The following is a 13,580-nucleotide window of genomic DNA, read 5'->3' on the forward strand; positions in this document are numbered from 1 at the left end:
TTGATTTTCCAACAAAGACTTGATACCCGAAACTTAAGCGGTTACCATTGGTTAATAAAACGAACCGTTTCAATTGTTCTATGAAGATCTAAGTATGATGAAGGCCAACAAGTATTACGAAGAGTCAGCTATTGTATAGCAATGCAATGAAGAAATATCCATGGATGTAACAACGTAGTAATAGGAGAACAGAACAATTTCAGGAATGATATCCCAATAATGCCCAATGGCTCCACCCACAAATCTCAAAAGAAATCAAATAGCCAAACCCCGGGGAATCTAAATATGATACTTCAGTGTTGTAATGAAAATAGTAAGGAAAAGGAAATTTTATGCCACCAAAGTTTTAATAATCAAGCAGGGCGCCTTCTCAACCTCCGTCCTTGCACGAGCTGGTTCTCGAACTGTATCGACAGAAGCTCGTTTTCACCACCCTCCATAATCATCCCCAGGCAATTCAACGTGGAGTTCCTCCTACCAGTGACCTTTTGGGGCAATTTACTAGCTCCCGGAATAATATCAGACTTCGCCAGAGGTGACGAAGTAGAACGTCTCTTCGATGGAGGAGGAATGAGATCCTTACACGTGGTATCTCCTGAAATTTCATTCGGGCACGATCTGAATGATGACGCAAAATCTGTAGATTGGGTGAAAGAAGCGCTACAGAGCGGTTTCACGGCGACGTTTATATCGACCTCCCTAAGCCCCGTAGACGAGGAAGACGTTGGCTTGACGTTCATTTTGGTAAGGGGATTGTTGGACCCTACCTCGTTGCCGCCATCTTGGTAAACCATGGCTTTAGTGGGAGACTTAACTGGAGAGAGGAACAGACGATTAGAATGGATAGTGGGAGAAGCGTTGTTATCCATTGAGTTTTCATCCTCTTCCTCGATTCCCCTCATTCTCGCTATGAGGGTACCATGTGGCTCTGTTCGCGGGAGAGTAGATGGGTAATCATACTGCATTTTTTCGGGCGTCTCTCCAGTTTTGGTATATTCTGTAAGTGACCTGGATTGGAAGTTCGATTGCAGCTCCTCAAGGGGCTTTCTAATATTTTCGGTGAGATTCTCAATTGGCTCTAGAATGGCTTCATTCTCATCGAGAACGTTATCCCGGAATGTTTTAGCTTGGATGCCAAACACATCCAGGTTTTGATGGATGCCCTGGTACGATTCGCGGATAGTACATGTCAAATTCTCTAAGGTGCCGATCCGTGCCTCGTGATGGATTTCATTTTGTGATCTTGCTCTCATGACGAAGGTATCCAAAGCTTGCATTTGTGTCGCAATTCCTTCCATCTGAGTGTTGACAATCCCCTCAGTCTCCCGATGTACCGCTCTTGCAGTTTCTTGGATTTTATTGTTTTGTGAATCAAAGTGCTGGCAGAGGTTAGTTTAAAACTCTGGGGGTTGGTGAGGTGCAATGACGTACATTCCAATCATCATCAATTTTTCTTCGGATTGTTGACTCTGACGAAAGAACACCTGTTATAATTTTATCTTCTTGGAGCTCCCATTCATCCATTTTCTCGCCGAATTTAGTGTCTGCCTCTTTCAGTATATCATGAGAAGCTTCCATGTCCGAGCGGATACTGTTTACTTTGGCATCTAGTCGTTCCGACTGTGTCTGCGCTGATCTATCCAGTAGTATTTTTATTTCTGATAATAGTGCGGTACGCTCTGTTTCTGTTGCAGCTCGTTCTTCATCAAGGGTAGCTTGTAGCTTCAACATGGTTGCTTCGTTTATTCCGGTTGCTCGGCTGTTCGCTTCGTGCAACTGGTGCCGAAGCCTGTGAATATCTTCTTTTTGCAAACGGAGGCTACTGACAAGTATATCAATGATAGACTTGAACTCTTCACCAAGGGATATGTACGAGGAATGCAACTATAATTATTAGCGCCACTGTATAATCGCTGGGAAAATATACGACTTACCTGACGGTGAAATCGCCCAAGCTCATTTATAACTTCCCCGGATATCCGTTCAGCTGCGGCAGAAAGTCCCCTCAATCCTTCGCTAATTTTCTCTTGAACATCTTCCCGCAGAATTTTGATTTCTTCCAGGACTTCATTCATTTCATTCCGACACTCGGTTGTTTGCTCCTTAGTTTCTATTTCTGCGCTCTCGAACAAAACCTCCGCCTGAGAAATAAACGAATGACCAGCATCGACACGACCTAGCTCTTGAGTGACAAAACTTTCCATTCTAGCGGATAAATCTTCTAGAAGTTTGGACTGCTGACTTTGGAACGCTGCTATCCGCTCGTCCACCATTCTCGAAACATTCAATACTTCCGAGGTAGATGACTGCCACGTTTTCTTATTCAAGGCGTGCAGATCTGACCGTCGTCGTAGTTTTGAGTGGAGCCCGTCAGCATCGGCGACCGACTTTCCCAAGGTAGATATCAAGCTGGTTCCGATGCTGTAGAGGCTTTGTTCGGTTTCCTGGTGAGCTTTTCGTAACATTGATTCTTCCTCCAAGCTCTCCTTCGTGTTTTTGAGCACAATATCTGTTTTCTCCAAGAGGTCCTCCGTCTGGTCAAGTAAAAGCTTGGTGGATTCGTTATCCTTCTTTATGTCATTGAAATTGCTGGTTAAAGTAAACAGCTCTTGCACTTTATTCTTGAGGTTGGCTTCCATTGTTTCGATTTTTGCTCTTTGCTCTTCAATGAGAATGCGACGAGACTCGCTTTCAATGGTCATTTCCTCATATGCCCCAGACGAAAGATATACGCCATTTCTTTGCCGTGTCGCGATTAGTTCGCACTTCAATTTTTCAATCTCTGTCGTGAATTCTCGCAGCATAGTTTTCTTGGATATAGTGGAGTTGATTTGGGGTTTGTTGCGAATATTCTTTGCGCGGAATGCATAATCTAATGTTGAAATAGTTTCCTCCAGGTTGCTTCTTGCGGGAGATACCGTGGCTATAATACACGTTTTCGTACGGCCGCCTAAAGAATCTTGAAGCAGTCTCGTGAGCTTGGATTCCCTATTGAACGTCAGTGACAACCTCGGAGTGCATACTGATGGGAAACCAACCTGTATGGTATATGAGGGCCTCCATCTACCAGAGCATTGATTACCCTTCCCAGAGTGAGCAAGCTCTTGTTGATCAAACCCGCCTCAGTGGCTCGCTTGTTTTCTGCGCCACTGCGCTGGATATTCTCACTTCCAGCCAAGTCCACCAAGTTAAGTTTCCCGCTGCTAATGTATTCTTCGCCCTTCTCTGTTTTTCGTTTTACGAACACAGTAATCGTAAACACCGTATGGCTTCGAGAGCTCAAGTCGTTGCATTTTGTAGCTGCTACTTGTCGTTTGTAGCTGCCCTCCTGAAGCAACTTGATGCCAGCCGAAGCAGAATGAATGTAAGTTTCACCCATGCCCTGTACCATAGTGCCGTGATTGCCCTTCTTTGCGCCATCCTCATATATTTTCAGCTTTGTACCGTCCTCGGATGAAAGCAGATCTCGAAGTTCCTCGTTGTACAATTCGATAAATGAGCATTTGACAGAGCTTTCCATATCCTCAAGTTTCTTAAAAAGGGAATATAGCACGCGTGGGATGATCCCAGCAGCATCTGATAACAAACCAAGAGTGTCCTCCATATCACCAGACATCGTGTAGGTTTTACCTGTTCCCGTTTGGCCGTATGCAAATATAGTACAATTAAATCCTGAAAGCATCTAGAGCTTCTGGTCAACTCTTGGGCTCGAGGTTGCTTCTAGAAGCGCGCAAATAAAGGAAACCGTACCTCATTCAAAATTGGAGCCACGACATCCTCGTAGATAATTGCCTGATCTGCGGCAGGGGAAAACACCTTGTCGAAGTGATATTCTTTGTTTCCCATCGCGTTTGGCCCCATTGACAATTCTAGAGTTGTTCCCTTGACCCCTGGAGTTGATACAACCACGCCACTGTTTTCCTTGACTTCTCTATCATTCCTACCCCGACACCGTACAACAACATGAATGTTTGTCCGCTCAGCCGGTTGGAGTTCGGATTCCCTTTCCTTTCGCTTCAGTCCCGTACTTGGTTGCACGCTAGGTGATCGAATAGAACGAGTGGTGTTTGCATTGGAAGGCCTTAGAGCAGTGGCTGGAGAGCCTGCTCGCTCGCTGAGAATGGAGGCTCTAGTTCTCTGAGGTGGACGTGTCATGGCCTTCCGCAAGCCACCCGCAGCGGCTTGGGAGCGTGTTGCTCCGGCCATGTGGGACAGAGTAAACTGTTAACTCAGCAAAATCTTGGTGAGGAAATGGGGGAGTGAGGCACGTCTGCAAAAGTCGTAGAATACCAGCTCACGAAATAGGTAACTATATAACTGCGAAATGAGAATAATAAATGATAGAGGCCGGAGAGCCGAGTGCGTCAAGAGCAGGAAGAGAGCTACTGCCGTCATCGATATGGTTGTTTGGATGAGAACAGTTTGTTTCCCAATGCGGTAAAAGGTAAACAATTTGTCTTACTAACACGGTCACACGTCACATGAACGCCAAGCCACGTGGATTGGATCATTCCGCTCCTTGAGCCACTTTCCATTTTGTCATGTCAAACGACATCCATGGAAACTAATATATATATCTCGATATATTTACGCCAGAGGCGGCTGTCAAACGGCGAACTCATTTCTACTCCTGATTCTCCTACGCATGCTACACGGCGTTGCGTGAACGTCTTAATAGACGAAAACGACGTAATATGACCGCCAAGCACGTATGACTTGGCTACCTCAGCATCATGACCACCTCGAGAAATGCGACCCCGGCTCAGATCTTCCCCGGAAGGGGGATTGGGTTTCTAAGTACGGTTGGCTATTATACCTATCGTTGTGTTAAGCCCGTGCTAACTGTTACTTCTTCATTAGCTTTGGGAGCCTCTCTGCATCATACCATAACTCGCCTCAAAGCGCATCCCCATACTTACCCCTCCATCGACTTGTCCTACTCTTCGACCAATCCTATCCACTCCCCGATCCTTCTAAGTCTGCCAGAAAATGGCCTGCGACTGCGATTTGATGGTCCGGACCAAAGACTTCGTCTGATAGAAGTGCTAGATTTCACTAAGATTCCTCTCACGTATAAATCCCATGAGGTCCTGAAAGCCACTAAGCCTACGGAGCAACCACCACAGCTAGGGCCAAGTTTTCGTCATATTTACAACCGCATGTTTGGGCCATCCTACCCAGGAGAATTCATTCCCGGTTCCTCAGGTTCAAAGTACGGAACCTATGTTCTTTCCTATCCCGGTATCGCCTTTTCATTTCCCTTGCTTCAGTCTGCGTGGTCCGAGCAATGCGATTTTGTATCTTTAATGTCGTCGGCGGCGGCATCTTCTGCTACTTCCATGGCTGTTTTCCAGGGATCATCGTGGGCGGATGGCCGTTCTAATATGTTGACGCGACAACCCCAGTATCCAAGATCAACTGCTCTTGCGGGGAAAAATCGAGAATCTGTCGCTGATGAAATAGAGGAGGTTAAAATCCATGGCGCAGGAAGGATTGAGTTTTTCCGCAGATCGGGGCCATCGATCTGGATTTCCCTCTCTGAGACCACACCACAAGACCTCGTCGCGGAATTTGGTCCTCCAGATGCTATTTACCGGAAAAACGATAGGCGTATCTCAATCCATGGGACCCAGACACTTGGTAACACGAACCTTAGACGAACAAGCCCTTCGCCTGGCCGCACAGCTGACCCCACAGACATGGATCCTTTGTCTGAAACTAGCGTGACGGATGATTCAGACGGCGAGAATTCTCCCACTTTCCAGCACAATCGGGCTACGCTGGCAACTGAGTGTTTCTATAACTATTTTGATCACGGGTTCGATGCCTTTATCTCCCATCCAACGGTTTCTGGGCCACCGTTTCCAGGTTCATCACATCCGGAGACGTCCACAATTTCACCACCCCCGCAGTTAGCCGTAACAAAGATCCTTCTGCATGGGAACGTGCCAGGGTCATACCCCTTCAATCGCCATAGGCGCAGCCGCTGGGTCCTGAATATTGATTCTGCCCGGGAACCTCTGACGTCGGAAACCCAATATGGCCAGCTATCAGACGAGTTGAAACGAATATGGAAGGGCTCCTACTCGAGCGCATCTGAGGAAATGGCCCTTCAAAGAGGAATGGTCCTCAACCGTGGCTGGGGCGATAGTCCTGGAAGCAGTGTCGAGCTTCTTGGTGGCTGGGAAGATAGCTCGGCCAGCAAAGCTTGGACTAGTTCAGTAAATGACGGCGGTCAAACACTGGGAAATACTGAGCTGTTTGGTTTCCCGGGCTTGCTTTTTGAAGTTCTGAAGAATGGAGCCATTAGTTGTTTGACTGTTTACTAATTTGGATTAATTATTCAGTTGCTTGCTTTCTGGGCGTTAAAATGTGATGTTTGTGGGCGGCATGTGGGCATGTATACTTGAGCATACATTATTCATGTTGTTTTATTATTGTATTAAACCATTTGTCTTAGAATTATCACACACACATATTGCAACAGTTGAGATTGTTGAGGATCGTATTCATAATAATCAACACTTACCCAGAAAACAATATACAAAAGCAGCAAAGAACCAGTCTAGTTACGTCATAGTCATTTTATCAAGGTTAGAAGCGCGCGGCTAACGATCGTCTAACGGCTTGATAAATTTACCGTATTTAGAGTTCGACGTGCGTATTTTTTCTGCAGGTTAACCTTCAACATCTGAACAATCAACTCGATCCCTCAACCTAAAATTTCTAAACTTCTAATATTCGAGCCTTCGACGCCCAGGCCGAGATATGCTGCAATAACAGGAACATGCCAGAGTTGCCGCCATCCCTTGCTCGATCCTGGTCGTCGACGCTCAAACTTCCCAAGTCAACTTTCCCCCCTCGTGTTTCGTTGACCGACCAGGTCAAGTACCTAGAACGATGCACACATGACCTCTATAGCTGGCAGCAGCGCCACCGTCCGAATGAAAATCGATTCGTCCTCCATGATGGCCCTCCATATGCCAATGGCGACCTACATGTCGGTCATGCTTTGAATAAAATCCTGAAGGACATCATTTGTCGGGTGCAGTTGGCGGCTGGGAAGCGAGTTCATTATGTGCCAGGCTGGGATTGCCACGGACTACCAATTGAGTTGAAGGCATTGCAGACACAAAAGGGACTGGGGAGACTTGAAGCAGGTAGGAATGGAAACGGAGGTGCTGCAGCGATTCGTAGAGCGGCCAGGCAGCTGGCTGAAAAGACGGTTCTGGAACAGATGAAGGGATTTCATAAGTGGGCAGTTATGGCGGATTGGGAGAATGCGTGGAAAACTATGGATAAGAGTTTCGAGAAGAGGCAGCTGGATGTATTTCTTAAAATGGTGGAGAAAGGCTTGATACATCGGCGATTCAAGCCTGTGTATTGGTCTCCTTCATCGCGCACAGCACTAGCAGAGGCTGAGTTGGAGTATAAAGAGGATCACAAATCTACAGCCGGACTAGTAAAATTTCCTCTTGTGTCCATGCCGTCTAAGCTACGCGATATGCTACCATCAAATACCACTGAGATCTCGGCTGTCATCTGGACGACTACACCGTGGACATTGCCTGCCAATGCAGCCATCGCTGTGAGCCCCACCTTGGAATACTCTATTGTGAAATCGGAAAAGCATGGATATCTCGTTGTTGGCTCATCTCGGCGCGAATATATTCAAACGTTGTTACAAGGAGAGGAAGTAACAGTAATAGGCTCGCCAATTTTAGGTTGTGAGTTAGTCTCCGAATCCACATATCTCCCGCTTTTCAAGGACGGGTCCGTTCCCCAGCCCGTCATCGCTGCAGATTTTGTGACAGCGGATAGCGGTTCTGGTCTTGTTCATTGCGCTCCTGGCCATGGAATGGAGGATTATGAAGTTTGCCAAGCACACGGGATCGCATCTCATACTCCGGTTGATGATGCAGGTTTGTTCACGGATGCGGCAATGCCTTTGAACCCTTCAATGCTCAGTGGGAAGTCTGTACTTGGCGATGGAAATCGAGAGGTCTTGCGATATGTGGAGAGCAAGGGCCAGCTACTTGCTAAACACACGTATGAGCATAAATACCCGTACGACTGGCGGTCAAAGCTTCCTGTGATAGTACGTGCTACTGAGCAGTGGTTCGCTGATGTTAGTGATATCCGTGACTATGCGCTCCGGGCATTGGAAGATGTGCAATTTATGCCTTCAATGGGAAAGTCACGACTAGAGAGCTTCATTAAAAGTCGCAGCGAGTGGTGTATATCACGGCAGCGAGCTTGGGGAGTGCCGATTCCTGCCCTCTACCATCGAGAAACTGGGGAGGCAATTCTGACGAAGGAATCGGTGTCTCATATCTTGAAGGTTATCGACGAACGTGGAATCGACGCCTGGTGGACAGATGATGAAAACGACCCTACTTGGATTGCTGCTTCTATTAGGGAAACATCTTCTGGTGCTGCCTATAAACGAGGCACAGACACTATGGACGTGTGGTTTGATAGTGGATCCAGCTGGACGCAAGTGAAAACTCCCGCTTCGGTCGAAGGTTATGCGGCTGATGTGTACCTCGAAGGAACAGACCAGCATAGAGGGTGGTTTCAATCAAGCCTCTTGACATATGTTGCTTACAATCTAGGCTTGGGGGAAAAAACTGGCATTTCTCGAGCGCCATTTAAAACCCTCATCACCCATGGATTTACTCTTGACAAAGATTCTCGGAAGATGAGTAAGTCGATTGGGAACGTGATTAGCCCAGATCAAATCTTAGATGGGACGCTTCTACCCCCATTGAAGTTGAAAAGGATGAAGGGACAGGAAAAGAAGCCGACTGCGCCTGTATTTGACGCCCTGGGAACCGATGCGCTAAGGTTATGGGTCGCTAGCAGCGATTACACCAAGGACATAGTTATCAGTCAGCCTGTTCTTAAGACCGTCCACACCAACCTTCACAAGTACCGGGTAACCTTCAAACTCCTTCTCGGATCTCTGCAAGATTTCGACCCCAGCTGCACAGTCCCACACGAGTCGTTACGCATTATTGACAAAATCGCACTGCTCCAGCTTCGAAAACTCATCAATATCTGCCAGGACGCATATTCAAGCTTTGAGTTCTACCGCGCAATCACAGCTATCAATAAATGGGCTAATTTAGACTTTTCGGCTTTCTACATCGAATCTCTCAAAGATCGCCTGTACGCTGATTGTCCCAATAGTCTTAGCAGAAGAGCCGCGCAGACAACCCTCTGCCACATATATTATCATTTCCAAAACCTCCTGGCGCCTTTGGTACCCAACCTCGTCGAAGAATCATGGGAACACACACCGGAATTGATTAAAACCAAATTTGATCCCCCGTTACACCGCATCATGACCAAACCTCCACCTGAGTGGCAAAATGACGAACTGGAAGAAATATTCCCGCTACTTATGGCTATTAACACAGCAGTTAAAACCATGCAAGAAAACGCCCGCAATAGAAAGGAGATGGGCTCATCACTACAGACATTCGTGCACATCTCCGTCTCCTGTAGCGCCGCAGAGGCGTCAATCTTCGAAAAATTCGGCTATGAATTACAAGACCTCTTCGTCGTTTCTTCCGTTACTGTCGGGTACAATAATGCAGCACTGCCACCTGAAATCGAAGCTGCTGAGTGGAAATACAGCTCAGATTTCGAGTTCCCCGGCGGGAGTGCGCGTGGACATGTTTGGATATATACCCCACAAGCGATCAAGTGTGGGCGATGCTGGCGATATGCGGTGCCGTTGGAGCCTAAGCAGGACGACCCGTTGTGCCAGCGGTGCATAGATGTTGTGGGAGAGCTACCTAGGGTGAACCACGAGCTTACGGGTGCAGCTTCTACCAGTAACTGATACTGTGTGAATTAGTATTACGATATATTGCGATTTTCATTGGTGATTTGTATGTATATAGACACTCTTGTACCATAGACCTACTATGCAGCTAACTCATTTTGTCCTCTACTCTACTACTTGAGTGATTTTCGTTTAACGGTTTTTGTTCCAACATCTGAGTGGAAGGCTGGCTCCACGACAACCAGTTAGGACCAGCAACAAGCGTTGCAACAGGCCAATGAAGCCGAATCCACAGCCAAGCTAATCATCATCCGATCTACCAGCCAAGTCCAGGCAATGGATAATCTGTAAATATTGGCGATGTGGGGGCTCCTCTAATAACATAGGTGATTTACTGATTTACCTTATCTTATTTAATATAAATCTTTCAATTACGGAAGTTCCATTAATATCGACAGCTAAATAGCTAGAACGAAAAAGGGAAGGAAGATTCGAGCCAAAAGTACTTCCCCAATCAATCATACCATCCGTCTTGCAGTCCATTCAAAAAGGCGCTATCAACATTGATAAAGCTCTTCCAATAATCCACTTCTAGTCTCCAAGGCTGAGTCTGCACAGCAAATGTTACTGCCGACGTCAGCAAGAGCAGTTCTTCCTCATCCTCCGCAAGTATAAGTATCATATCCCGTTTAATCACAACTTTGTTAAGTAGAACTTTCTTGTAGGGATCAAGCCGCTGCTGAAGGTTGCTGTGCATACTCCAGTCAGAGAATGGCATATCTTTTGGAATAAAGCGCCAGGACCACGCACGTCCTATCTCATCGATGAACGAGGTCCAGAGGCGATTGTCATAGCCAATCATCAGAGGATAGAAATGTGAGCCAGACCACACTCTGAGAAAGGAGTAGTGCGCATTTGGCCGGGAAGCAGCGTGGGATTTAATGGTGTTACGCAAGAAAGAGATAGAGATTTTGGAGGGATCTTCGCGCCCGGGAGGCATGTGAATTTCATGCAACATCTTGCGGAAATCGATGAAGAGATCGAGAGGACGGTCCTTCTCACAGCTGCCGAATGCTTGGCCTGGGATCAGCTCCGGCGGCTCATAGCATAGGCAGATGACGCCCTCCTTGAAAACTATATTCTTGTTAGACTCCGCTGTACATGATAAATGTTTGCGCTTGCGCAATCAAATGGGTTAACTCACGGTGGGCAATTTTTGGCCGCAGTGCAACGTCCCATTCCGGAGAAAGCTCGTCCAAAAGATGGGTCTGATTTTTCTGGCATCTCTCTGCAATTCCATCCAACTCTTCGAAAAATTTATTGCCTCTGGATGTGGGGCATTGATAGCCTCTTCTATCTGGAAGCGTTTTGCTGCGCTCAACTTGTCTGAAAAGCATAGATTTTTTAATTTCATCCCCCTCTGTGCAATTGTCAAAGAAAACATTCCCTGCTGGGAAAAACAATGACGTCATCAAGCCTGCACGCCGCGCATCTCCTCGAACCCTTGAATGAGTTCCCAAAGGGTAGTCCAGAAATACCAAAGGCTTCCACCAGTTTGCTACTGTTGCTGTCATGTAGTGGAAATTTACCTCACATTTGGAACGGATTTGGAGGAGTTCGTTCCACTGAGCAAAACCGTTAGGCTCCAGATCCGCCCGGTGCCAGGCTTCCTTGAAAACTGGATACAAAAGTCAGCAACAATTGTTTGTACTTCGTGCTGGAGAGAGTAGAACGAGTGGATAGTTTTGAAAATCATCGCTGTGCCACTTACCTTTGGCTTTATGACGGTCTATAAATTCCATAAATTCAAGGTGCATGTCATCAACACCCTCTGGTCCAGGTCCCAATGTTTCCAAGAGGTCATTTGCCTTTTCCAGCGCATCGATAAAATCGTCCACAATGGTACCGGATCGGCTACTATTCCATTGGTATCAGCGTACTTTCTGCACCAGAGGGTTCGTTTTTCCAAGGTGAACACATAGAAAGAGCGGGTATTCATACGAGTTTGATAGGTCACGGCCCTCCTCGCTCTCTCCGTCTTTATCTTGAGCTTTATCAGACTCCTCCAGTTTTATTTCACCACTCTGATTTAGCGAGCTACTATCCGAGAAATCAGATTCTTCCCACTCGTCCTCTTCCACGTCTGAATAATACTCATCAGAGTTAAACTCCTCAGAATTATATTCGTCATCAGTATCGAGATCATAGGCAAAACGAGTAGCATAATTTTTGATCCGTCCTTGCTCGAAGTCTGTCAATTTGTTCCTTATCGTTTTCAAGCGATTCGACGTAGTTTTTCCCGTTAATTCTTCGGAGAAAAGGATAGAGTCCTCCAATGCGTCGGCTTCGTTATATTTCACCTGATTCGGCAGGCCAGTTCCGAGTTTACCTTTAGATGTACGGAAACGAAATATTGTATCCTCTCTCTCATACACATCACACACACTCTCTACCTGCTCTCCCGGCTTGATGTCTCGGATTCGATGAGTCTCAGGGTCTCTGGTTACCGTTTTCAAATATGGCGCGGAAGCACCGAGAATATCAGCTGGCCGAGTGACACGATGCGCCTTGTACAACATCTATAAAGTGTCAGTGTGGGATGGTTAAAAAGAAAATGCAAAAGATGATATGGAATCAAACCTCAATTATGCTGCTGTGCAATGCCTCAAACGGCTCACCAGGTGTGGAACTCCAAATATATATGTCATAAAAATCATGGAATCCAAGCCGAAAAGCTCGCCTTCTCTCCATCTCGTTGAAAAATGCCTCATCGACTTGCTTGATTACATTCCATGGAGCCCGAGAACCCCGCCGATGGCCAATCTTTTCGCGGAAGAGCCAGGCGTTGTTGTCTGGGGGCTTCACGATGATTTTGCCGGTTTTGCCATCTCGGACGACCAGCATCATGCGAGAGGCTTGCATTGATACATATTGAAGGAATCTGCGAGTGATAAGGTTACCACGTTTCATTTGAGCGCATACGTAGTTTCTCCCTTCTCGAACAGCTTGATTCCGGCCGCGGCCCGTGGTCCTCTCTTCACTAAGTGTCAGAATTGTTGCCTTGGATTCGACGTAGAACGGTATGAAGCCCTAGGAAGAGGGTGAATGAGCTCTTTTATTCTCTGAGGTGATGGGGGGAATCGTACACTTACCATTGAGAGGAAGGCTGTATGCATGGTATGGCTCGTCGACAGTAACCACGACGGTGACGGGAAATAGTTATAGCTAGCCAGGGTATTCAGTTCAAAGAACTCTTCCCACGATTTGCAAAGCTCCGCGGCTCTAAATAAATTGCAATCCTTTGCAAAGATACTGAATTGAAGCCAACCTCCGCGGGACATGGACTTGGTGCTAGGATAGCTGTAGATGTGTCGGCCGCAAAGCTTGACTCGGATTTTCCATTGAATACCACTGTCATCACCATCCAATTTCCCAAAGTCAATTGCTGAGCCTTGTCCCTCTCTTGCACCGCCGGCATCTAAGGTTTCCTTCCGCCGCTCCCGCTTAGCAAACATCTTCTTCTCTCTCTTTGATTGCCATGTGTCAGGGATATTATGTCGTCGGCGCGAACGAGGAACTACCCAGTCATTATCATCATCTTCGTCATCCGACTCGGGCTCCTCTTCTTCATTAGAATCGGACTCTTCCGCACTCTCAGCATTACCGCGCGCGAAATCCGCACATGCATCACGAATATCCTGTAGTTGTGGCTGCTCCAGTTTCAAACATATATCCCTGAGGTCATTTATAGCCAAGTCAGGATCATTTAAAAAATCATGAATCGTAG

General features: G+C 46.7%; 3 protein-coding genes across 3 annotated transcripts; 1 reads left to right on the forward strand and 2 right to left on the reverse strand.

The window, feature by feature from the left end:
- Positions 1-353: 353 nt before the first annotated feature.
- HCBG_07303 (kinesin-like protein bimC) lies at positions 354-4,206 on the reverse strand (the record flags this gene model as incomplete). The annotated part of the gene is made up of 5 exons (XM_045434352.1): positions 354-1,379; positions 1,432-1,884; positions 1,935-2,988; positions 3,039-3,598; positions 3,751-4,206. The coding sequence occupies 5 exons, from the start codon at positions 4,204-4,206 to the stop codon at positions 354-356; spliced, it is 3,549 nt and encodes a 1,182-aa protein (XP_045285143.1).
- Positions 4,207-4,638: 432 nt separating this feature from the next.
- On the forward strand, positions 4,639-9,850 carry HCBG_07304 (uncharacterized protein; the record flags this gene model as incomplete). The annotated part of the gene is made up of 5 exons (XM_045434353.1): positions 4,639-4,797; positions 4,861-6,221; positions 6,348-6,377; positions 6,761-9,171; positions 9,199-9,850. 5 exons carry the CDS (start codon positions 4,734-4,736, stop codon positions 9,848-9,850), a joined length of 4,518 nt encoding a protein of 1,505 aa, XP_045285144.1.
- A 457-nt stretch (positions 9,851-10,307) lies between these two features.
- On the reverse strand, positions 10,308-12,372 carry HCBG_07305 (uncharacterized protein; the record flags this gene model as incomplete). The annotated part of the gene is made up of 4 exons (XM_045434354.1): positions 10,308-10,927; positions 10,998-11,471; positions 11,565-11,710; positions 11,795-12,372. 4 exons carry the CDS (start codon positions 12,370-12,372, stop codon positions 10,308-10,310), a joined length of 1,818 nt encoding a protein of 605 aa, XP_045285145.1.
- Between the last annotated feature and the right edge of the window lie 1,208 nt (positions 12,373-13,580).

Source organism: Histoplasma capsulatum (assembly GCF_000150115.1).
Source record: "Histoplasma capsulatum G186AR genomic scaffold supercont2.11, whole genome shotgun sequence".
In the NCBI taxonomy this organism is placed as follows: Eukaryota; Fungi; Ascomycota; class Eurotiomycetes; order Onygenales; family Ajellomycetaceae; genus Histoplasma; species Histoplasma capsulatum.